Here is a 24,793-nt window from a genome sequence, read left to right on the forward strand (position 1 = left end):
CATATCTATGTGGAAGTAGTAGTGTAATTATGGAAGTAATTGATCAAAATATATGTATGTATATATAATTTGTTGCACTTATTTTTACTTCTTTTTTTCCAACATATTGTATAATTTTAATTAGTGAAGGGCACATTTTTCTTTATATAGATTTGAACTCTAGTCTTCCTTCCACCCGAAAGACATACACGTATTATAAGTGATTAAGTGAAAGGGTCTCTCTTTATTTTATTTTATTTTATTTTGAAATTGGAATCCAAAGTCATGATATTTGAATGACGTGGATACATCATAAGCCGTCAAAAACAAAAAAAGTGTACCTGTGTGAGACGCTTACATTGGATCTCAGGATATCATGGACTTGAGAGGGAGTGTCCAACCACTGCACTACCGAGTGGTGAAGGAGAGAGGCCTCTCTAATTCACCTCATATTTGCAAAAAGTAATACCAAATGAATGGTTTTGAAAGATTAATAGGGTAGAAAAAAAAAACATATTAAGTTAGGAATTTGTCAATCGATTTCCTGTTTTTTTGTCAAACTACACATCAGATTAAAATAAACTGATTCTTAGAAATCACATTTTATTCTCGTATGTCAAACGTAGATTTTATTTTTTTGTTGAAATTGCAAAGGTAGATTTAAGTTCTCCTTATTGATCAAAATTAAATAAGAGAACAGTTGATAAATCTGTCTAGTGAAAAACATACCATATAGCTTATGATTTCAAACCTTACAAATATAATTGACCTAGTAAGTTAAAATTACACCATGCTAATTACAAGTAGCACTCATCTTTTTCAACAAAAAAAAAAAGTACCACTCATTCTTTTGAATATTGTTCTCTATCCCCAATTCTCCATTTATTATAGAGGTCACCACCAAATGTCCAAATCAGTACACGTTTCTATGCCTTGATATAAATACGGTAAAATGCAATGCCAACTACTATCATTCTATTGTCAACAGAAAAAAAAAATACGTGTGGAACAATTATTCCAAGAATATATCAAACATTACCAAATATCAATAAAGTAAATTAATGATAAGAATAGAATCAATTAACAAATTCATAATTTACTCATATGAAAGGTAAGTTCAATTTATATTTTAACATGCAACATTTGACTAACTAGTTCCCTTATTAGTGATTTACTCTATTTGTTTTATTTCATTTCTTTAATGAATCCTTGCTCTTCAAGTAAAAAACCCTTTTATCCTATCCCCCATTTTTTTTTGTTGAAGTATCATATCCCCCATTTGATGTACACTTGTGTTTTTTTGTTGAAAAACCACCACTGTGTTGTCCTATCGTAAGCTCAAATGGCATCTCCAACCCCCTTTCTCTCCCCTTGATACCCTTTTTTCAGATCAATTCACCATCAAAAACAAAACCCAGGAAATAATTTCTAAGGAGGGTAGCTCATATGGGTTTCTTCTCCTTCTCTAGCTGTTTTAGTCCTACAGTTGCAATCTCTTCCAAACCTAATGACAAGAACCTGAAGAAAAATCCGTCTCGAGATGAAGAGAAGAAATCTAAATCAATATTCAGTGTGTGGGTACCTATATTTAGTCACGATACCAAACTCAGTCCATTTGGATCTATTCTCACGTGTCCTCTTACGGATGGTGTGCTTTGAATCCATTAAATATTCTTTTCATCATCAGGTGATTAATTTGTGGGTAATTATGGGACTTGTTACATGTATGCCTACTGCATCAAAGTTACGAGCTTAAAAAGTGCACTATAATTTGCTTTAGTTTCTTGTAACATACAACATCCATCTTGATCGAACGATCCCCTTTAGTAACATACATTAGAATTCCTAAATAAATTGTATTTTTCTATATTTATATTTCTAATTACGTAAATAACTTATGTAAAGTGTATAAATAGTTGTGTAAATGAATCGATAAAATTATCTTTTCACTTTCATTTTCTCTTGTGTAAAGTGTAAATTTATTTACTGCATGAATCGAAGGAGAAATGACAAAAACATCTTATTAGGCTTAATTGGCTGGTCTACCAGACGGGTGCCATTAGACGCCAATTGTGGCGGGTAGGGCAACAAATCAAAACAATAATTTTCTGTTTGGCCCCCTTATTCAATCAGGGAAGGAAGGATATCTCCCATCTCGATCGTTTGGCGAATATGGTCCTTTTCGGACTCGGAGGAACGTGTAACCCTCCTTTGGGATTTTCCCCCAAGGGAAGGCCAATCAAACACAACCTTAGGTAAATGACAAAGGATAGAGAGGGAAAGATTTTTGGAGGTAAGGGTAGAATACGAAAAGATAACGCAACAGTTAAAGTTAATTGACTGAAAAGCTCAAAGGGGGTCAAAATTGAAGTTGGTCATGTTTAGGGGGGCCCAAATGGAATTAACCCATTTTCTATTGGGCTGGGCTCCGTTAGAGAACCAAACCGGTCCAAAATCCACGACTCACCCAACACATCTCTGTCGTCCAATTTTCAGCCCTAGGGTTTCCATTATTTCTCTTATATATTGAAAACTTCATTTGCTTAAACTTCTTTCAGGGTTACTGGCGAAGGCATTATTTACACAGAACCAAAACTTGCCCTTTCACTCCCCAGGATTCTGTAATGGCGCCGAAGGTAGCTAGAATCACCAGAAACCCAGATCTCATCAGAGGTGTTGGAAAATTTTCTCGCTCTAAAATGTACCACAAACGTGGTCTCTGGGCTATTAAGGCTAAGAATGGTGGAGTTTTCCCTCGTCATGATGCCAAGCCAGCGGCACCCACACCCGCCGAGAAGCCACCGAAGTTCTATCCCGCCGATGATGTCAAGAAGCCTTTTGTCAATAAACGCAAGGAAAGACCAACCAAGTTGAGGTATTATTTGATGTTTGGGTATTTTGAAGAATATTTATTTTTTAGGGTTTATGTTTGTAAATGTGAATCTTTTTTTTTGTTTTTGTGAAATATATTAGGGCAAGTATTACTCCTGGAACAGTTTTGATTATCTTGGCTGGAAGGTTTAAGGGCAAAAGGGTTGTTTTTTTGAAACAACTCCCATCTGGATTGCTTCTTGTAACTGGTGAGTTTTTTTTTCAATCTTTTTCTTCTATTTTGTTGAATGGTTAATCAACTATGGATCAGTTTGTACTTCAATGTAGTTCAGTATGGATCTGAAAGTGTTAAATTGCTTCCTTCGTTAAGACTCTTCAATCAGTTGTTTTTGATTTAGGTACTTTTAAGGGTATTTTATAAGAAAATGTTAGTTTCTAGTACATTATAATACTAATGCAACTCGAATATCGGCTTGCCATTTGGTGATGCGGGTTTGGTAACTGAGCTTTAAAAGTTAATTTTGTTACTTCTTTAGACAGTGTCAATCTATTGTATCTAGTTGGTGGAAATTGATCCTTTAGCGAAAAATTCGAGTGTGCCTTTGAGTTAGCTTAATAATAGATAATGGAGGCTTGGGTGTTTATGCCTTGAAATAATAATAATTGCATTTCGTTATATGAGTAGTACTTGGAGATTAAGATCATCTTACTCTCCGGTTTTAATCTAGTTAAGTGGTGATGATTGTTGTGTTCGTTTTAGCTTACTTTATGTATTTAAACATTAAGTTTTTATAAGTGAACATTGGTCTGGTTTCCGTTTTGGAGGTATCTATAATTCCAAGTAGCTGTTGCACTAGTATTGGTTCTTAAGAATGACTTCCGATGGGACTGTCTTGCCCATTTCCATTTTTCACTATCTTATATATTTGTTATATGGACTAATAAGAAGGTTGTTATGCATTTAGTTACACTTTAGGATGGAGAAGTGACAATATATTGGGACAAGAATAGTAACTTTTGGTTATCTATTATCATAGTAAATGTACACCAAAGGTATCCGTAGTTTACATACCATTTGTAGAATGACAACCTCTGGTTTTCATTAGACAAATAATTTTTAACCCGTTTATTGATGACTTTGTATAAACCAAATAAGGTTTGCAACTTTTAGATTGTATCTTCAGAATCATGTTTTGTGTCAAATGTTGCTTAATTTAAGATACTCTCAGCTTAAACTGTTTAGTTTTGTTCTTATGTGGTTAGTAATATCTATTTGTGCTACTAATGCAGGACCATTCAAGGTCAACGGGGTTCCTCTAAGACGTTTAAACCAGGCTTATGCCATTGGAACTTCAACAAAGATTGACATTTCAGGTGTCAATGTTGATAAGTTTGATGACAAGTACTTCTCCAAGCAAGCTGAGAAAAAGAAGAAGAAAACTGAGGGAGAGTTTTTCGAAGCAGAGAAAGAGGTATCTAAACTTGTTTCCTTTTGTTCTACTTACTATTAGAAAATAATTTTGTGTTTTAGGCATCTCATTCCTTCATCCCTTTTTCTATCAATGTAGGAGAAGAAGTCCCTTCCCCAGGATAAGAAAGATGACCAGAAAGCCGTTGATGCTTCATTGTTAAAAGCCATTGAAGGAGTTGCAGATTTGAAGAACTATTTGGCTGCAAGATTCTCTCTCAAGTCTGGCATGAAACCCCATGAGCTAGTCTTTTAGATGAAGCACTTCATTATTGAAGCTTCTTTCTGTTTTTTGGATAATGAGGTGTTATTTTAGATAATTTCTCTTGCTTTGTGCTAGATTTCTTATTGTTGGTACACACTTATTCTGAGTTTTGAGTAGACAGGATCTTCTTTGAATGGTAGATTGTAGCCTTAAAAGGTTGATTTTGTTCCTGTTGTTAAACATTGATTTTGTCATGCAATATTATGAAGTCCTAAGTTGGATTCTTGAAGCTGTGGGACCTGCAATTTTGATCAGTATCTATGGGGCTGGAGCACTGTAGGATGTTTGAGTCTCTCTAAATAGCCTATGGGTTGAATGAATTGAAGAAAAATGTTTAATAACGAGGAAAGGTGACAAAAAATGGGCTGAATTCCTTCGATTTGTTGTGTGCCTCGCAACTTGATGAGTATTGTGCCTCACAACTTGATCAATTTTCGTAAAAGTCCATTTGTGTTGGCATGCTCGTTATTTGAAACTGCCGTTGATGATGATGAACGTCTTCTGGGAGTCATTAATGTTGGTTGGTTATTATCGACAAACTGTAGGTGCTTGCCATTGATGATGATGAAGAGAGGATCTCGGAGGTCTTCCGGGAGTCGATAAACTTGGTTGGTTGTTATCGACAAACTACAGGTGCTGGCCATTCATGATGATGAAGAGATGATCTTGGAGGTCTTGCGGGAGTCATCAGCTTCGTTGGTCGTTATCGGCAAACTGACGACGAAGAGAGCTAAACACAATGCTCGTTTCTTGAATCTAATGATTCATGAATCCGTAAGACTTTTTTTTTTGTTGAAATGTAATACATTAATATAAAAAGAGTATTACAACGAACTGCGAAAGAAATTAAAATTACAGTACCTAAAGTAGTAAAACAAAATAACAGAATTAAAGAAGTGCACAAAATATCTTTGATTTGTCGAACAGTCTTCATTCTGTAGCTTGCTAAGCTGGCAGCTCTTCTGTAGTCTGATATGATATTTGCTCTTGAGGTTCCGTCTGATTGATTTAAAGATGAAACTTTTTCCTAGCTTCCTGTAACACTTGAGATGGAGTAAGCATACATCTAAAATTTCTTGAAGAAATAGAGATGTTTGCAAGATGGAATCAAACAATGATTCCTGAGTATCCCGCCAGTATTCTCCATATAAAGAGACCATATTTATTCGAATTCTACAAAGTAGAAACCTGTCAGATACCTGGAAATTGGGATCGCCGTCATAGCCCGAGTATAAATACCCTGCTACTTCGACAAATGCACGCAATAAAATTGCGAATAAGGGTGGAAATGAACATGTTACGGAGCTTGGTTTAAGAGTTAAATCTAAATGAAAATCAACGACAAAAGTAATTAACAAAAAGTGAGCTGGAAGATAAGCGATATAAGCTGCATGACTAATATGGAGAATTATATTCGAAATATGGTGTCGACCGGGGTCGAATGGAAAGTTGAGATGTATTCTATTTGTCATTCGGCTGATCCAGGGGCCAAAGTGTCCAGCTACTATTCGATTAGTGATTCTAGAATGATTACGGTTAATGATGGGTGAAACTAACAAGGAAATCCGATCAAAACGATCGCAATTAGAATGACTATATGCTAATATGATGTAACGAAAGTTAGTGTTGTGAACTAAGAATGCATAAAGGTTCAGCATGACCGGACGACCGGCAGAATTGTAATCAGAAGGTGGACTATTCTTGTGAGGGATGAAACTTAACTTAAATGTAAAGTGGAGATACGATCTGTGTCTACTCAGAATTGTATTGATTTGTTGCTTGCTAAAGGGTTTCTTATCGTCTAAATCAACGCAGAATCCCACAAGCCAACAAGATCCAGGGATAAAAGGAAAGACCCGAAAATAAAAGAGGATAAGGGAATATAGAACTTCCCTGGTAACCGTTCAAAATCCAAAGAACAATGATTATTTGGATTTTCGGGAAATTAATTTTTTTTTAAATGTTTTATGAAATATACCGTTATGAATAAACAGTTTTAAGAAAATGAATGTTGAAAACATGATTGTTTTAAAAAAGAAACAATTGTTGGGAAAATGGGACTTGGTAAAACAGTTTTGAAAAAAACAAATTGATTTTCTCAAAACAATTTAAAAACTCAACATTTTCAGAAAACTTCCTTTGGAAAATAAATTAGTTTGATACAGTCGTTTGGATTGTTTTATTTTTAACCCCTTAATCCATGAACACCTTCCTTTTTCTTTTGTTGGTCTCCAATTTTTCATAAATTTTTAAACTTCTTCCACTTTCTTTTGCAATTGATGTTTCTTTCAAGTGTATTTGCGCCGTTGTGTCACCATGCCGCATCCTGTCAGTACACCTGGAAACCTCTTTTTAAGGTTGTGGTATCAACCACTAATCAATCCTCACTTTTCTCTTATATTAAATTTTGTTATTGAAATCCTAGTTATTGTTTTCCTCTTTTAGATCTCGCAAACCCAAATCATCATCATCCGATCTTCATAACCATCTTCACCGACAATAACCCACTCATTTTCTTCACCATGATCTATCTTCATCATCATTATTAACCACCACCACCACAAGCTCCAGGTCCTTCGGTTTTAGAAAGATTCAAATCTATTGATATTTACCATTTTAAAGCTGAGAACTTTAACCATTAACAACAATTTGAACCAATTCAGAAACCGTTTGAATCCAACCCAAGTTCAGAAAAGGCAACTATCAAGGGGGAAACCCAGATGAGACTTCGAATCATCGAGCTATAGATAACAATAGATCCAAATCTAGAGATAAAATTAAAGTTGATGATGAGCTTCTTGTTACTCTTGCTCTTAGTCAAAAGACTTCACCGTTCATTCAGTGAATTTGTTGTTGAGTTCAGTGACGAGCAAGACATCTTCAGTTTTTTTAAGACCATCAAAGTCAATACAAGAAAGCCATAAAAACAAAGTCGAATTGTGAGTGAAGAGAGTATTCTTCTGAGAGAAATTTACTGGAGTGACTTGGGAGGGTTCGTTTTTGAGGGGAGAGAGTTAGAAATTAATCAGCCTTTTTACAGTTTAACAAGAAAGTTGAGTAGCTATAACCTTAACATAGAGATCAAAATAGTTTGACAACCACAGAAAAAAAGTAAGGAAGATGTAGGTACCAGCTAATCATTAAGTTATTATTTCAAAGCAAGGGATTCGATCGGATCATTTTCTTAAAGATCCAAAGCTACTTTATAATTTATGAGTTGGTTGATATCACTAAAGAGAACAAATAACAAACTAGGGTTCACTTGGCAGCATCTTCTTATCAATGCTACCTTAACGAAGTGCAGAGCCCCAACACCTCTAATTGAGAAACGATAAAATACCATTCGGTACACAAAAGAATTGCAAAACAAATCACTAAACTCACCTCGAGTTGTACCAAAACTTGGGTTAACTTTCTTGTTTGGCAATGAATCGATCGAACTGTCTCCTACAAAATTCAAGAAGTTGCTTTTGTTTTAGCTTTCTGTTTCTTCGGGTCCAATGCCAAGCCAGAGCCTAATCCAACTGGAGCTTGAGCAGCTTCTGCTGACGACCCGTTCTCTTTAACTTCGTTAGCAGTGTCTTCCTTGGGCTCATCTGTTTCAGTTTCTGGAGTCATCCCTGAGTTGATTATGCTTAGGAGTTGTTGTGTCAATGGAGGAATTGCTGGAACAGAACCACCCTGCGGACGAACAAGAAGGCCTCTAGCTGCTGCTTTCTTTCTGGCCTCTGCTGTGGCACGAGCAGCACGTTCATCGACTCCCCTGCCTCGAGGCAATGGTTCTCCCATTATTGCTTGACTTAGAGATTTGTTAACAGACGATGAACCGGAATTTCCTGAACCTCCCACAGCAGCAGCGGCTTGGAAAGCTTGTATCAGGTCTGGATGTGCCTGCAAACGAAAGGATTTATACAAGAGTCCAAGAAGCTACCCAAATAAAAAAATTTGAAGATAATAATCTAGTTTTTTGATAAGATAGATAATAATCTAGTTGAACCAAAAAGTTTATGATATAGTGTTTGTATTTTTCAGTTTGGATATGAATTGCCTTTGTATGAGTAGAGTCTGAATCCAAGTCACCAGAGTCTGTCTAGCTCCATTTAAGGAAGCAATAGTAATTTCAGGCGACCCCAGATAATGAGCTCTTTAATCATACTTATTGCTGGACTCGATGGACCCGAAATTAACCCATTTCAGCCATTCAGATGAGTTAGACACAGTTCAGGTTACAAACCGACATCATTGGAGGATATACTAATTATTATTTAACAACAAATTCAGTAACAGTTAATTTTCCTCGAACAATTGTTAAAAGCTAAAGTTTGTTCCAAAGAAGAATTCAAAGTACCTTTAGAATATCAATAGCTTTCTGAGCAGAAGTGGCATTTATAGCTTGTCCTTTTTGCTTCTGAGCACTCATCTAGAAAAGTAAAACCAAGGATTGCAAAATAAAGCGACGAAATTTTATACACCGAGTACTTCAACGAGACATAGTTCAAACGGCTTGCACTTACCTGAATGTCACGCATTTTAAAAGTTTTTATCCAGTTCTGTGAGTCCCGTGTCCTAGAATCCTCTTCGCCAAGTTGTTTGACAAGTATATCATAAGTTTTTGTTTCATGCTGCCACCCAAATTATTCACGTCAATCACTATGCAAGGAAATTTTAAGAAAAATTACTAGTCCGACTGACTTACCTGAAGAGAGAGTTTGAAAGCACCCATACAGTTAAATGCAATGGCTAGAGCATGATAGCATACAGCAGTCTGAATGTGTTCCTCGCCAAGAAGCCGCTCATTCTTTTTAAGAGCTTCTTGCAAATATCGGAGCGCTATATTCATCTTTCCAATATCTTGGTACATCATTGCAACGTTTATGTAAGTTGCAGCCACATCAGGGTGATCAGGGCCACATGATAAACTTAGTAGCAGCAAGGTTCGAGACATATGCCTTAGAGCAAGCTCCGATTGGTTGAGACCATGGTAGAAAAGAGCCATATTTCCATAGCTATAATAACACAGCCACAGATAAAGCAAGGATGTCACGGGAAAAAACTAAGCAAGGTACTGGAGTTCAAAACATCAATAGATGAAATTATGTAGTAGTGTATTATTTGCTTTTTGGACTATTGTGCATATGGGTGAGATAGTAGCATATCCGATCAGGTGGTGAGTCTGGGTCATAATATTTCTTTTTTTAGTTTATGTCCTGTCCTAACTTTGACCATCTAGTGGCCGTTAACTTTGACCCTTAACCAAAGATGAAGCCAGAATATATGATTTGCAGCAAACCTGTGAGCAGTATCAGGATGGTCCAAACCAAGGCAGCGCTCATTAATGATCAACTCTTTATGTTGCTGCGATATTGCTCCTGCCATGTCTCCAGCATGATATAGGACCATGGCAAGGTACCTAATAAATGGAAAAGAATAACACCATCAGATTGAAGTCTAAAACTTCATCAAATTATTAATCAGAATCCTAACTTTTATAGCTCATGCAAAACTCAAAAATCTTGATGTCTTTTTCACTTTCAGTTCTTTTTATCTTTTCGTTTAATATTAAGATCTCTATTATCTTCATTTTTTCTACAGCTAAAATTTTAATGATGAACAATGTTTTAAAAATCTTCCAAAGCGGACGCCTCGAGGTGAGGCATCACCTAATGCCCTGTGGCGTCTAGAATAAAACGTGTGCACCTGAAGCCACACATCATTTTTGAGTTATTGGGCAAGACAAAAAGTCTAATATTGTTTTTGTTAAACGCCTCGAGGCCCCTGTTACCTTGTGAGAGCAAACCGCCTTGGGCGTAAAAACGTATTTTCAAACATTATTGACAAATGCCCATTATTTCAACTACTTATATCTAACTGCATTCTCTACACTCCCCCGTCAAGTTGACTCATTTGAAGGCAAAAGATCATGGCATTTATACACTACCTGCAGCAGTTCGCAACCTCACGATGCATGGGACCGGTAACCTGACATCCGAAATCATATTTATATGAATTAGGAGTAACATTGGGAAACTGAATCACAAAATCATAATCGGTATGGGAACAAGTGGGAGAAGAAACATACTTGTTGTAGTATAGAAAACGCTTCTGTAAACAATGTGTAGGCTTCATTCAGCATTCCCTAAAATCATGGCAGAGAGATAGACACGAGTGACGAGTTATCACCCAAAACGAATCACCAGGCCAAACTAACTGATTCTTACATAAAGTCAACAATATGTCCAAGGTTAAAATGATTGAAGTAGGAATACCTCGGCCAGTCGAACTTTCCCTGTTTCGACAAGATCCCTAGCTTCTGAACATACTGGAATTGAATGCTTGACTACAGGTTGGAGATTCAAGATATCTGATGTTTGAAAGGGTGACGCACTCTCAAGATCATACTTACGTGAAGCAATTGTAATGCCAACCTGTTAAACAAAAGATAATACAGTAGTTAGGTTAACAATTAGATAGGCATGTTTACGGCACAAAGTAAATTAAATACACACTTGATTACCTTTTGACACAAATTGCGAATAGCTGATACTTTCTTGACTCGTGCCCTTGCATCCTCTGGCAACTCAAACTACAACAAAGGAAGTTATTGTTCAGATGTAGTACTACACTTGTGGTGCTTTGTTTGCAGTTTAACTCCAGATAACAATACCTGATATTTGAACTTTGCAAACTCTTGAATATCAGACCATAGACCATCATGGGTTATATGCACATACGATGACTGATTCTTTTTGTCAGGTGCTCCATTTTTAGATTTTGCTTGTCCTCTAGACTTACCAGTAGCTTGATCCTACAGAAATTGTATCGAAGTTGTATCAAAGGTTAAAATCGAAAACTGAGTATAAACGAAATTGCTGATGTATCAAAGGTTAAAATCAATGGAACAGTAAACACATTCTCTTATTAAATCCAGATTCAACAGGAAGTATATATTAAGGTAAACATTTAAAGTTATGTCTTTGTCTGCACCACAATGAACGATGAACTAGATATAGAAATAGTACTAGCAGATATTACTATATCCAACAACAATTTATTGAAATGGAATTATGTATTAGAAGTTCTAATTTAGAACAAATCTGAAATAAATAAAACACTGCTGTTTTGGTACCTTCTTCTGGGTTTTGGAATGCACACTGTTACCAGTTCCTTTAGCACTTCCAGGTTGACTACGTCCAAAGAAACAGTTAAAGAAATGTGAAACCAATGGCCCAAGCTCATGATCCTGAGACTCCCTCAATGCATCCTGTGAACCCACAAGGTGATACAAGGAGTATGTAAGTTGTCGCAGATATAAGATAACCCCTAAGTTGAAAATTTCAGAATTAATCAGTTAATATTTATTAGGCCTCCAAATCAAATAGAATATTATCTAGTAAGAGATCACAAAGCCATCTTTTAAGTTCTATTTAGACAAAAAAAGAGGAGAAAGTTAAACCCAAATGTCACACAAGAAGCCATCTAAACGTAATCTTATCCAAATCATTTCATTCTCTAGTCCAAGCATTCAGATGATAGTTTCGTCAGGGTATACCGCACCGAATTCCAAAAACAGACACAAGAAGGGTTATCTGCAGAAATGTCCATAACGACCCAAGGAGGACAAGAGAGAACGAAACCGGCAATACAGAAAATTGAAAAATGAAAGATAGCAAGAGGAATTATCAAAGAACACTAGATACACAATCATTAACTCTTCGTATTCAAGTAAAGTTGATGTCTCACCTTGATAATGTGTTTCGCAGATCTAATAAGGACCTCGACTGCACAAAGATCCCATATATGAGGTAGATGTTTTGTCATATCAGCAACCTGGATAACATGGTTTAGACTTACGAGAAAGAATTCTATCACAGTTTATCAGACATAGAATCTAAAAGTTCGAATTGCAAAGTTTTTAAGTAATGTACAAAGAAAAAGCTAAACTGGTCTAACAAAAATTTTCTTATTACTGTCACATTTAGTATGCTTACTTTTCCAATATAACGAACATTGATTCCATGTGCATGGAGAGCTTCAGTTAATGTCTGCCCATCCATGGGTGAAACTTCAAGGGTACAGAGATCTTGTACAAACTTGGGGAGAACAACATCTTTAAGATATGAACCAGCCTTCTTCACATTTTCCTCATCTGCAGCTAATTCCTGAAAATATGAATGTAACAAGATCAGAAGAAGAAAATTTGAACATATTGATTGCAAAAAGAATGAAAATACTTCGAAACAAGTGACCCACTTCTTCACTGCCCTCCAACTTAAACTCTGTTAAGACATTTGGGTTCAAAAGTATTTCTTCAATGGATGCATCATTTTCAGCCTGTTCAGAGTCGACTTCTTGCACGGACTTACTCTTGGACTCCTCCGTGTTAACCTGAACCTGTGATAGAAATCAAAATGGAACCAAGGTCTTCTAAGAGGCATGCAAGTAAAATACTTCAAAATATAATTGTTAAGTATTTAATACTAAACTTATTAACATAACAATATTTGCTCAAGATATTGTAGGTAAGTTAGGTTGCCAAATATCAGCTTCCAAGCAGAAGGGTCTTAAACAACCACTAACGAGAGAGATAATTGTAAAGATAGGATACCCTAAATGAACTCAACATAAAAGAAGTTGTTTTCATGCACCATATTGAACCTGAGTTGTACAGACAATATGTTACTGCTGAACATATGAAAACCTACTTACCAGACCGTTGGCAGTTGTATCAGTTGCCTCACTATCAGGATTCGAAGAATCAGCTACTGCGGAGACATCCCCATTGGGTTTAGGATCTTTAGGTCCAACTTTTGACCTCTCTGCAGCTTCCGCCTGGCAAAACAGAGCCCCAGTGAATTTAGAAAGGGAAGGCAGACAACCCATCGCCGAAGACTACACAATGAAGATGAGTACAAGATTACCTGGCAAAAGGCAGCGACAAGTTCCGGCCTCAAAACGCAGAATCTAGAACCTTTCCCAGTATAATTTGAATCTCGTGGAGTTACCCTCATCAAGTCCAGAAGATAATGTCTGAAATAATAACATCCCAAAAACTGATCAGGATAGTTTTTCCTAAAAAACTGATGAACGTAAAAAATGTCTGCAAATACTTATATTACAAATTGAAGTGGGAAATTCAAAATCAATAAAGTTGCAGAAAACAATCAATCACCTATCATCAGAACCGACAATACCCTTGCACTCCACAGGTGCAGCCAGTTTGACAACATTTCCAGATCCATCAAGAACACTGTGTTCTTTTAAATGAAGACGTTTTGCAGCCTCTAGTACCTGATATATATAGATCCAATCTAGTAAGCAACATTCCAGAAACTCGATAATAAATACAGAATATGTGCACAGGATACAACACACAAATGAAAATGGTGCATCCAATGAGGAAGAATTCTGTGCTTGGCTCTCTTGTGATTTTAGGTTCGCAATTTTGTTAAAACAACAAAGGACCCGAGAAAAAAAAATAACATTAACAACAAGAACCATACTAGTCAATAGAAGATAAAAATGGCAAACATCAAATGTGATTGAGCATAAGACCCCTCTAACTTCGCAAATCTCATTTCCAGAAAGCTTGAACATATGTAAAGAAACCTAAAGTTGCAAGTACACAAGGATATAGCTCTAAAGCACGTAAAGATAAGGATGTGACTAAAATAAATATGAGTCTTCATAAAATATGAAGCATTAGGCACCATATAATTCCAGTTCCGTTCAAATGATTTTATTACTCATTTGCCCAACATGAGAAATGCACCATCTGTATGATCAAATGACAGCAAAATTAAAACAAATTGTAACAAGTATATCACCTTAGAGTGAAAGGCTTCATTCCAGCAGATTTTCTTGCCATTGTCAACTGAACCATATAGAAGCGAATCTGATTTATCTCCTTGAAGAATACCAGGTATAATGCTCTGAGATAAAAAGATAAGATGACATTAGAAAATTACTAAATGGATGAAGCACCAATCCTCTCACCTCTTAGAAGAAAGTTACAGGATTCTAATAGGTACTTTTTATTCAACGATGTGATCTTATTTACATATCATGAAACAGATATATTGTCACAAAGTAGAAAATTATGAAGAGAATGCCTTCATAATGATCCGTAAACCTATACCAAAATATTGTGTGTAGAGGAAAAAAATGAAAATTTCCAGAAATCTATATAATAAACAAGAAGAAGAAAGTATTAACTAGATCAGAATAATATGCACCTGTGCTACTACTCTGTGACCCCTGTAATCAACTATCGCCATGGCAAGATTATGAAGTCCAGGAACATCAACTTCCTGGTATGCTTTTGTTCCCTTTAAATCGTTGTTCGCGGAAGCATAAGTGGCTTGTTCATTGTCAGCCAACTGTGAGTCAGCAGACAAATCTGCATTTGGATCTGTGGCACCAGGAACTTCCTCTGAACTTGAACCATTAGATTTTGCTGTGTGTGAATCGCCACACTTTCCGTGACTACAACAGGAAGTCTTCTCTTGTGAATTGGGCAAAGAGCCAATCTTCTCTAACTTCACTCTGACATTTGAGTCATGGCTCTTGGATAGTTGCACAAGGTCCGCATCAACAGCAAAACTGAAGAAAATGTTATTGTGGACATACCTGAAGCAAAGAGTACAGTAAGACAGGTTAACTAGTAGGAATTAAGAAGCAACTATCAAAAGACAGACAACGATAAGATGCTAAAAGCCTTCGTATTTTGCAAGATAATAATGAATACGCAGACACACCCATCCACTGTTTGAACAACTGATTCGGGATTCCATAATGCCTTGTAATATATCACAAAGTACCCTAACATTGTGTTAATGTATCAAAGAAGAGTTCAAAACAATAACACTATAAACATCGTCTATCTAACTTGTTCCACTTGGTTAGTCATATATTTCCATTCACTTCTATCCAGTTCCCCAAAGCTAGAGATCTTACTGCGTTGTTGTTGATCATTTTTTCTAAAGAACGGACCAATTCTTTGGTCTTTACTTTCAAAGTTTCGGTGCTTGGTGTTACTCTTTGATGTAATTCTCCCAGATGCCATTTTATCTTTCTTAAGCTTTTCAGACTAGCAGATGTCAAAATTGAACCTTCCGCAAACTTTCATTTCTATTTTGATAATCTTGAAAACCTCTTTGAACATCATAACTAATTCATCTAAATGGCCGCAAGAAATATTTAATTCATAAATTATTTTACTATAAAAGATAGGATAGTTGACAACCAAGAAGAAGCAAAAAGACATTTATATGGAACTCAATAAAGTGTACCAGACAGTAAGTATAATCAGTTTCTAAAGAAAATGACAATTTAACAGGTCGTGTACTTCTATTTTACACTCACATGTGAAAACACTCAGGATCTGTCGGATTAATTGGTGGAATACATCTGCTGATGACTCCAACAGCTCCACTAATAGCAGCATTGACAAAATCAGAGGTCACTTTATACAAAGCTCTATCACGCAAGATCCTGCAAAACATTACCTCATTAGCAACAAAGACATCCCGTACTGCAAAATCAGCAATCAAGACTTCTGTTCTCTGGAAGAGTTTACATAAACCAACTAATAGATATTTGAAGAAATTGTAACTAGAAATTAACAAGGAATATAGAATTATGAAAATGCTGTAAAGAAAGAGTCGTCGAAAATACCTTTCTTGAGGTGAAGTATGAGGAAATTCACGACATGATTGAACTTCCTCGTTCCAGTCTCTCTGCATGCCTACTAGCTCACTGCCGTATGATAGCGTCAAAGCATCCTCTGCTCTGGCTGCATCCCGTTTATGCTCTGAAACAAAAGAAGTCGTAGAGAAGCATCATCAGCAAACAACACCTTGTCCACACTATTTGGGAGAACCAATTAATTTCTGTTGACATACCATTAACAACCTCGATATTGAGAAACAACAGAAAGAGCAGTATAAACAGTAAGCAGTTAAAAATGAATGTTGAACCAAAAGGCAAACTGAAGGTAGAGGTATAAATCAAAGCCACGTGCATGTATAGTGAAAGACACTTATCCAACACATTTGCTTTCCAAAAGAGATCAAATCACTTCTCATACTAGAACAGTGAAACAGAAGAGATTCCAACTCCAAAGGACACAACAGAACATGGTTTCATATTATGTCTGGGAAGAGAGGCATGCTTTAGTTTCGAATAATTATATTACCAGGGATGGGATATGCTCCAAGCCACGAATTTGGTTCTAGCAGGGATTGCACATTTTCAAAAGGATGTGCAGAGGCCTTCCGCTCCAGAACTTCTCGAAAAGCTTCACAAAATTTCAATGTGGATGTTATTATATCGCACATTACAACAATTCAGACCTCCTAATAATGTTATGATATGTTTACTTACCTTTCTTGAATTTGGGGCTAATCTTCTGTAGGAGACCAACAAGTGTTGTTGCTTCAGAAGCAGATTTAGCCATTTTTGGATCAAGTATATTTCCTGTGCTTGAATTCACATAAAATGTGGTTGTGGTTCCCGTTATACAGTACTTATTTCCTTCCAAAGTCACAACATCGATATAAATCAAATCCCCGACAAGCCTGGAAATTGAAGAAACATTAGAAACCAATACATCCTCCCACTTTAAACATAGGATGTAATTAAGACTTTAAGAAATAAATGATTAAAAAAAGCTCATGGTATGATTTGATAACATGAATTCCTTTTTGTACAAAGACTAGAGTAGAAAAAACAAGCCAAAATGAAGAGAGAATATAGAAAACGTATATAATTTGGGAAAGGTTTGTTTACCTCCTATGACTAGGAGGAGGATTGAATGAAGAAAAGACGACATTCTCCACACATTTGATTTCCTTAGACGAACATGACACCAAATTACTAAGTGAACCAGTAATATCCTCCATGAAACCCAACCCGTCGAGCTCTGGGGCTTCTACCTTTGCTGCTTCTGGACCACAGCATATGTATAAATCTCAGATAACCATCAAATAGCAGATTGAAATCTCAGACATTAAATAGAGTGAAGCAAAACTAACCATGTCAAGAAAAAGGAAAGAAAAACACGGACTAAAATCGTAATCATACAAAACCTGAAGCGTTACTTTGCGATGTCTCATGCTGCAATGCAAGGGATGTTGATAAAGAGGTTTCGTGAACGGAAAGAGAAAGCAATTCCCTTGCACGGAGAACATGGGCCCTTATTGACCTATCATCATAGAGTGCTGCCACATAGATATCCCAATTAGAGTCCACAATAACTGAAACTAATAATTCCTAAGAAAATTAACAGAACAGTATAACTTTACCTGGAACCATTTCCAATGAGCAAGAACCAGTTGTTATATCCGCGACCTCCGAGATTTCATTATAATCCTCTAGCTGATGAGCAGAACCATCCTTGGTGTGCAGTACTAAATCATAGCAAGTAAGGTAACAGGTCTCCGGAGCATCAAGAAGGAACTGTCTCAGATCCATAACGGAGTCTCCTGGATTCAACTGTACAAGAAACAATATCAATCAGTTTGCCCTCTTCATTATGGATTTGTTGAGGAAAACAAGACCCAATTCAATTCAACAAAAGAAATTACATCACTAGAAAGCAACAGGAATCTTTTGAAAAGAACCCACTACTTCCTGATGGAAATGGAACATCATTTGGAAGTTACACTAGCTTCATGTTCTAACAAAGATTTGAAATGTCTATGAGTTTCAATTATCAAACTAACTCACTTGTAACTCCAACTTCTCGCCAGATTGAGCTTTGACAGACACGGGATAGAGATGAACATCACCTATTTCACCAAAAAAAGTCAAGAACACAAAAAAAATTAGATGAAGCATGAATGACAATGACAACAACATGAAGCACCATAAAGCAATCACCATATCAATCGTTAAAATTACGAAATAAACGAACATCGGATATACGAGTATACGAAGCAAAATTTTACAAATGCACTTTAGAACAAAACACAAAATTGTCTAAACATTGTTACCGAGCTACTTAAAAAATTTGAAGTCTATGGAAAATAAAAGCCTAACCATTTCTTTCTTATGACACGATATAAACATTTTTCTCTTCAATTTTTGGCTTTATAAGTGAAACTTACTAGGCAATCAACTTTGAGTGGATGGTGTAAACATAAAGCGGAAATTTTACTAAATTTGAGCAATTATAAATACATGACGTGCAATTTCAATATAGTCGGATACGAATATGCACTTATATATGGAAAAAGAATTGAACTTGGTTGTTAGATTACTTTCAGCTTGCTTAGCTTGATCTGCAGATGTCTCAGAGGGAGCCTCGGTGGAAGCCTCGCCAGAAGCCTCAGTGGAAGCCTCGGCGGGAACCTCAGTCGCCTCCGGCTTGCTTGACTCTTCATTATTTGGGGGAACTCCATTAGCAACAACAGCATCTGAAGATTCTAATATGGTCGAACTATCTTCCGCAGGAACATCAGATGAAGTAATGGGTTCTGGAGTAACTTTAGTGGTCTGAGCCATTTTTCGATTCTTCGATTTGTTTGATTTCCCTGCCATTTTCTCAACACCCTAATAATCCAACAAAACATAAATCAATCACATAATCCATTATTCCCATGTTATTTCTTTTAAAGCAAACCTAATAACAGATACCCAGAACTCAAAAACACAATAATAATCTAAGAAATACAACTAGAATACATCAATTTTATGAAAAAAAAAAAACATCTTTTTTTTTCATTCAATATTACATAAACCTCAAATAAAACAAAAAATAAAAATAAAAACACAAGTTGGATTCAGTTTATCTTTCAATTAAACCCTAAATGATTAGAACAAAAGAGAGTAAAATCTATAAGAAAAAACACTAACCAACGGCAGGTGATTAAGAGTGTCAGGTGATGATTGATAATCAGTGGCTGTGTTAAGAGATATAAATGAGTAACCAGCAAATACTAAGATAAACTGATGAATGAAGATAGCTAGAGAGAGAGAGATGGATATAGAAGAACTTGAAGTAAAAAAAGATTGAGGAAAAAGGGTTTTACAGAGAAGGCGGCCGCTTCCCCCTTTGCACTATAAGTTCAGGGAAGAAAGGAGAAAACCTCAAACTTATTTGGGTTTTCTCCAAATGCTCCTCATTTTTGCTTCATCCAATAATTATTAGGGACAAAACTGCCCTTACTAATATCAGCAATGCCGTCTTCGTAAAATCTCCTGTTTGAGTAAAGATACTTGCTTATTTTAAGTGTTTATTTGATGAGAAGTTATTTTTCAGTGGAAGTCACAAATTTTTGTGGCTCCGAGTCGTCTGGCATTTTCGGTAAGATATTACAACCAAATCCTACTCTAAACTTACGTGAAATCAACGGTTTTTATTTTTAAGCAGTTATTTTCTATCTCTTAACGTATTTTTTAACTCTCGACGGATGGTTCATATCTATTTAAGTACCGAGTCCATCTGTTTTTTTAGTCTATTCTGTCATTTTCGAACCAAAAAAAAACAGTGGGTGGTAAGATCATCCATATATGGACTTCGGATTCTGACTTTTTCGAGGCAATCAACGGCTAAAAGTCCGCTGGTTATATAATATTGTCTAAAACGAAGAGGGGTATTATAGTCAATAAGCAAGGAAATCTGAAAATTGACCCTTCTTCGAACTAAAAAGGCAAACACAGCCTTGCGATAGATCATCCATATATGTGATGCAACGTGTCTCCATTGTGTTTACCTTTTTAGGGTTTTAGTTAGGGTTTTGAGTACACAATTTTCACGAGTTGATATTGTCAACCTATATAGAGGCCACCTACCAAAAATGCTCGAGCTTATTTAAAATTGTATTAAATTTTTTTATATTAAGACTGAGTAATTTGTATAAAATACCACCCGACCTTTAAAGCCGTCACCTGTAAGTATTAAAGACGCCTCCCTCCAAGCAGCCTCCCTCGAAGCATATGAGGAAGAATTTGTGAGTAAAGGAGAAACCTTTAACACTTGAAAGAGACACCTCTAACCAGGGCAGAACGGTTAGTAGGTTGATCCGGGCTGCAATCTAGCAAAATAGTGAATATAGAGTACCAAATGAGTGACGAAAAATTTGTTCACATCTTATTTGTTTGTTTCGCATCTTGCTTTCAAGATCAATCAGATATATAAAATATCATTCGAGTGAAAATATTTAAACTATATTGTATTTATATGACAGTCAATATAGTGATGGGTTTATATTAAAACCAGATAAACTATTAAATGTTACAAAGAATGGCGAATTACAGAGAAAAGGAATTCAAGGTAAGTTAAAATACATTCATTCAGCTCTTATATTGTTGGTTATGTCACAAGGGAGATTCTTTCCATGGTAATCTGTTAAGCCCATCCACGATCGCTTTACGGAAAGCATCATTGTGAAGGAGGAAAGACGATACATGTCCACCAGTAACCCATCTAACTTCTGAACCAGGCCAAGCTTTCTGAAGTTGGAGCACTGAATGCTTCGGTATATAGCCATCATCCTTAATCGACAAGTAGAAATAAATTAATAAGCTTCATGATTAGAAATTTTCGTTAGAAAGAGTGATATTAAGGTTTTAGAACTCACAGTAGCAGCTACGAATATAGTGGCTTCGGGGTTTTTGGGGATGGGAAAACGCGTAACATCTGTGAGTGACAATACAGTTCGCATTCTCTCTCTAACTTCGTCGAGGGTCATTGCAACTTGTTGTGATGCCAAATCTTCTCTTAATGCATCCCAAGCAGTTGCATGCTTTAGTATTCCTTCACAGAAGGCAACTACAGCAGAGTGTGGAGAAAGGAATGGAAGTGTAGCTATTGGTGTTGGATGCAGAGATCCGACCATTGCAGCGTGCACTCCCCCTAAAACGCCATAGACGAATATAAGTATTCAACACTGGTATGAGATACTGACACTATAGAGTGAGAAAAAGCCGAATAAGAGACGCAGCCGTACACATATTACCAAGTCTTAGTAATTAGGTCATTTATTTTACTTACACTTGTTACATTCGGATAACCAATCGTGACATTATACAAAAAGACACAAACATAGAGTGCCCTTTTACAAGATTGTGCAAGCACAAACAAGATGTATATACAAATTCATATAATACCGACTAAAGTTACTGCAAGTATCTAACGTTCAAGAATCTGACGTAGGACAGAACTAGAAAGGAGTATCATATCATATAGGTTATTTCGATCTAATTTTGCTGTAGCAATCATATTTTACATGATTTGATAGTCATTCACAGAGTAAATAAAGATAATAAGAAAATAACTCGTGACGTTAACTACAATATGCATCTTGAATTTCTATTACTCCTTTTGATTGAATCGAGGTTATGATAGATAGTAAATAGTTCTTACCCATGCTGAGACCACAAACCCCCGTCCTGCCAAAACCTTCCTCAGCATCTAGCCAATACAACAAACTACGAGCTTCCTCAATGGTGGCTCTTCCCAACAACAGTAAGTCACTAACACAGTGGAGCTTCGCCCCACTCTGCAGCATAGGACGTCTTTGGCCATAGTAAGGGCTAAAGCAGACAAAACATCGGTTAAATATTCGTCTGTTCACAGATTCAAAAGCATACTAGCTTATATCAAGTTAACAAACCGTAACGGTTAAGGTTTTAGGCACAAACAAGTAAGCTAAGCAAATATAAAGGATTCTTACCTCTCAAGTACCATAGTTGCTATGTTTTCCTTCAACAAAGGTCCACCCAGGCGCAACCTCCGGTCAAAAGTATGGTCCCCAGTACCTATAACGAGGAATTCAACTCATTTATGTTCATAAAGAGTTTAGAAGGCTAGAACACAGGTAAAATCAAAACCAATCAATTGAAACAAGATGAAATCATTGAGCAAGATATGATAGCAGATGAAGTTCACCATTTGTGGTATCCTGGTTAAAAAATACCAGCTGGGTTTGCTTCCTTCAAACAATAAGTTTCAAAAGCTAGAAAAAACTTAACTGTATCAGGCTGAGTAAAATTATCAAACCTAAGCTTCAAAGTTAGAGGGAATTGGCTGGTACTCTTCCATTCAGACCTTAAGCAAGTCCAGACCCATACTAGACATAAAATACCTACATGGATTATAAACCCTCAAATACTCTCAAGACTTGAATGGTCTCCGACTAGTTGCTTGTCCAACTAGACTAGCTATATACTCAGCCTCCTAGGTTCTCAAACCGACTTAATCCCCTACCCGTGTTCAACTTGGACGACTAGATTTCTTAATAAATCCTCAACTAGGTATCATTAAAAAAATGAAGTTCTATCTCAACTATATATATACACACACACACACACCCGAACAGTTCCGTTTTATCTTCCTAGTGATAGCTTTTAAATTCTACAGCAGTACAGCTAACGAACTACTATTGAATTTTCCGCAAAAAAATAAGATACCTTAACCTTTGAATTCTGATCAGAAGTCGGAGTTCTATAACCAATTCAAGCACATTTTGAATCCAAATTCTTTCCAAACAGCCTTAACAGAAGGTACTCATCAAACCTAAGCCTTACAAGTAAATCAAATGCTTGAATAGTCTCTCTTTTTTTTATGAAAGTAGGCATATGCCTAGAATTTCTTAAATCAAAATATTGGCTTTATCCGTCGCCAATGGACTTACAATGCAATTAGGGGTATCAGGAACCTCCCAAATTTGAGTTACATTCTCGTTAGGAGCAAACTTAGCTAATAAGTGAGCAACTTCATTAATCTTAAGCGGACAATATTTAAGTTGTACACTCTCAAAAGATGCAATTTTCAATTGGATCTACCGTCTACGATACATTAGTCTTTGTTTTATGGTCTGTACAAAACATAAATACTGTATGTACATAACTTATTCTATAGTCTCGGAATTTATGTAATACATAGAATCAATAATAAAAGGAATTTATGTACCCAATCCAAACACAAATGAAATCAAATTACCATCAACCAAGGAATTAAAATTCAAAATACTTCGACCGAAATATTTCCATCCACGCCTACCGAAATTCCACAGAAACCGAAATATAATTACTTGCTATAATAAACAGGTACAAGGGGAAAGAAAGAAAATTAGTAGTAAGATCAAAGTTACCTGCAAGATGAACTACACAAGACATTTTGTGTTGAGGGATAGATTTAGGTGTAAGAAAAGCTACCCTTGCATTATAACTCTCTGGAGGCAATGCATTAATCAATTGTTCATCACAAGGAGTTCTAAAAGTACCTTCTCTCAAACAAGCATTTTTTGTTTCCCAAACAGTTTTCCAAATTGGATGAACTACTTTGGGTGGCCAATTTTGACCAGCAGCTTCTAAGAAGAGCTGTTTGATCATATTTTCCAAAAGAACAAGCTTGTTACCTCCCCATCCTCTTGAAAAAAATTGTTGGTTTAATTTACTTCTATGAACAAATGCACCATAGATATGATCTAAAACATAATGAAGTGTACCCACATTAACACTCACCATGATTATAAGATTAAAGATATTTACCCACAAACTCAAAACAGCCCTAAAACGAGAGTTCTATTTTGATTGAGCTGATTCTAAAGTAGTTGGAACAGGATTTCTAATTCTAATGATAAACAAATTCCTCAAATCGTTTAACATGGTTGGAGATTGAACAAATCCCAGTCTGGGTGACAAATCAAATCACAGATGGAAATCTCCCTATTTGATGAATGTCGGTAGAGAATTTGAAGAAAATCGATTTAAAACCAACACCGAATGAAACCCTTTGTTCTTGAACTAATCCAAATTGTGAATTCAATTTGAAGGTGTATCTACAAACATAAGAATTAAGAGAATTGATTGGAGAAGGAGATCAGGAATTGACGAGAAAAAGACCTAAAATCCAGAGAGAGATAGAGAGTGAGAAAGAAACGGAGGAGAAAGAAAGAGGAAATCGAAAACCACCAAACCAAGTTCGATGCGATGGGCGGAGAGAAAAAAACAGCTACTGACACGTCAGAGTGGGTCCTACTTTCCACCTCAACTTTCTTGCTTGCTTTTCTGTCTTTCGCGTTTTATTAATTTACGTGCCAGCGGGGCCTTTAATTTTGGATAAAGATGAAGATTATCCACGTCAGAAATGTTATAAATACTACTGCCTGATAGGGTCGGGTAGGATGGGCCAGTTCGCTTGTCGCTTGACTATCCTATAGACTTGGGGCATCCCCAATCCAAAACGCCCTATCAATTTATCAAGGTGGATTCCACGTAACTCTGCCACATGAGTCCAACTCTAA

At 36.2% G+C, this 24,793-nt stretch overlaps 3 protein-coding genes across 7 annotated transcripts; 1 reads left to right on the top strand and 2 right to left on the bottom strand.

Annotated features, from left to right (window-relative positions):
- The first annotated feature begins 2,525 nt into the window (after positions 1 to 2,525).
- Positions 2,526 to 4,773, top strand: LOC147541575 (large ribosomal subunit protein eL6y-like). The gene is made up of 4 exons (XM_086636876.1): positions 2,526 to 2,854; positions 2,953 to 3,059; positions 4,102 to 4,283; positions 4,380 to 4,773. The coding sequence occupies exons 1-4, from the start codon at positions 2,604 to 2,606 to the stop codon at positions 4,533 to 4,535; spliced, it is 696 nt and encodes a 231-aa protein (XP_086493002.1). The 5' UTR covers positions 2,526 to 2,603; the 3' UTR covers positions 4,536 to 4,773.
- Positions 4,774 to 7,671: 2,898 nt separating this feature from the next.
- Positions 7,672 to 19,611, bottom strand: NOXY38 (tetratricopeptide repeat (TPR)-containing protein). Of its 5 annotated transcripts, none has more exons than XM_086636880.1 (30): positions 19,574 to 19,611; positions 19,398 to 19,444; positions 18,803 to 19,094; positions 18,270 to 18,331; positions 17,846 to 18,035; positions 17,642 to 17,761; positions 17,331 to 17,487; positions 16,926 to 17,119; positions 16,738 to 16,839; positions 16,218 to 16,353; positions 15,906 to 16,034; positions 14,777 to 15,170; positions 14,369 to 14,473; positions 13,714 to 13,832; positions 13,463 to 13,571; positions 13,251 to 13,373; positions 12,795 to 12,935; positions 12,533 to 12,703; positions 12,285 to 12,371; positions 11,671 to 11,805; positions 11,209 to 11,349; positions 11,059 to 11,127; positions 10,811 to 10,969; positions 10,624 to 10,680; positions 10,483 to 10,523; positions 9,835 to 9,954; positions 9,241 to 9,550; positions 9,059 to 9,166; positions 8,893 to 8,964; positions 7,672 to 8,435 (listed from the first exon to the last, which is right to left on the bottom strand). In XM_086636880.1, the coding sequence occupies exons 3-30, from the start codon at positions 19,080 to 19,082 to the stop codon at positions 8,001 to 8,003; spliced, it is 4,266 nt and encodes a 1,421-aa protein (XP_086493006.1). In that variant the 5' UTR covers positions 19,083 to 19,094; positions 19,398 to 19,444; positions 19,574 to 19,611; the 3' UTR covers positions 7,672 to 8,000. The 5 variants fall into 5 exon arrangements, with proteins under 5 accessions (XP_086493006.1, XP_086493003.1, XP_086493007.1 ...); XM_086636877.1 differs by having other exon boundaries at positions 17,630 to 17,761; XM_086636881.1 differs by lacking the exon at positions 19,398 to 19,444.
- A 1,090-nt stretch (positions 19,612 to 20,701) lies between these two features.
- LOC147541577 (alpha/beta hydrolase family protein) lies at positions 20,702 to 24,547 on the bottom strand. Its single transcript, XM_086636882.1, has 5 exons — positions 23,639 to 24,547; positions 22,220 to 22,304; positions 21,910 to 22,079; positions 21,125 to 21,399; positions 20,702 to 21,038 (listed from the first exon to the last, which is right to left on the bottom strand). Exons 1-5 carry the CDS (start codon positions 24,012 to 24,014, stop codon positions 20,862 to 20,864), a joined length of 1,083 nt encoding a protein of 360 aa, XP_086493008.1. The 5' UTR covers positions 24,015 to 24,547; the 3' UTR covers positions 20,702 to 20,861.
- Between the last annotated feature and the right edge of the window lie 246 nt (positions 24,548 to 24,793).

The sequence above is a fragment of the Eschscholzia californica genome, unplaced genomic scaffold, assembly GCF_041429995.1.
Source record: "Eschscholzia californica isolate CP2 unplaced genomic scaffold, dmEscCali1.0.p SCAF_4, whole genome shotgun sequence".
Classification (NCBI taxonomy): Eukaryota; Viridiplantae; Streptophyta; class Magnoliopsida; order Ranunculales; family Papaveraceae; genus Eschscholzia; species Eschscholzia californica.

Coding starts and splice junctions, on each gene's coding strand:
- NOXY38 (XM_086636878.1), bottom strand. CDS start 19,082: ATGGCAGGGAAATCAAACAAATCGAAGAATCGAAAAATGGCTCAGACC. Junction 17,120..17,330: donor CCTCCTCCTAGTCATAGGAG/GTAAACAAACCT, acceptor TTCAATTTCCAG/GCTTGTCGGGGATTTGATTT. Junction 9,955..10,482: donor GAGGTTGCGAACTGCTGCAG/GTAGTGTATAAA, acceptor TCCATTTATTAG/GTACCTTGCCATGGTCCTAT.
- LOC147541577 (XM_086636882.1), bottom strand. CDS start 24,014: ATGGTGAGTGTTAATGTGGGTACACTTCATTATGTTTTAGATCATATC. Junction 22,305..23,638: donor TTGTGTAGTTCATCTTGCAG/GTAACTTTGATC, acceptor TCCTCGTTATAG/GTACTGGGGACCATACTTTT. Junction 21,039..21,124: donor CTATATTCGTAGCTGCTACT/GTGAGTTCTAAA, acceptor TTGTCGATTAAG/GATGATGGCTATATACCGAA.
- LOC147541575 (XM_086636876.1), top strand. CDS start 2,604: ATGGCGCCGAAGGTAGCTAGAATCACCAGAAACCCAGATCTCATCAGA. Junction 3,060..4,101: donor TGGATTGCTTCTTGTAACTG/GTGAGTTTTTTT, acceptor CTACTAATGCAG/GACCATTCAAGGTCAACGGG. Junction 4,284..4,379: donor TTTTCGAAGCAGAGAAAGAG/GTATCTAAACTT, acceptor CTATCAATGTAG/GAGAAGAAGTCCCTTCCCCA.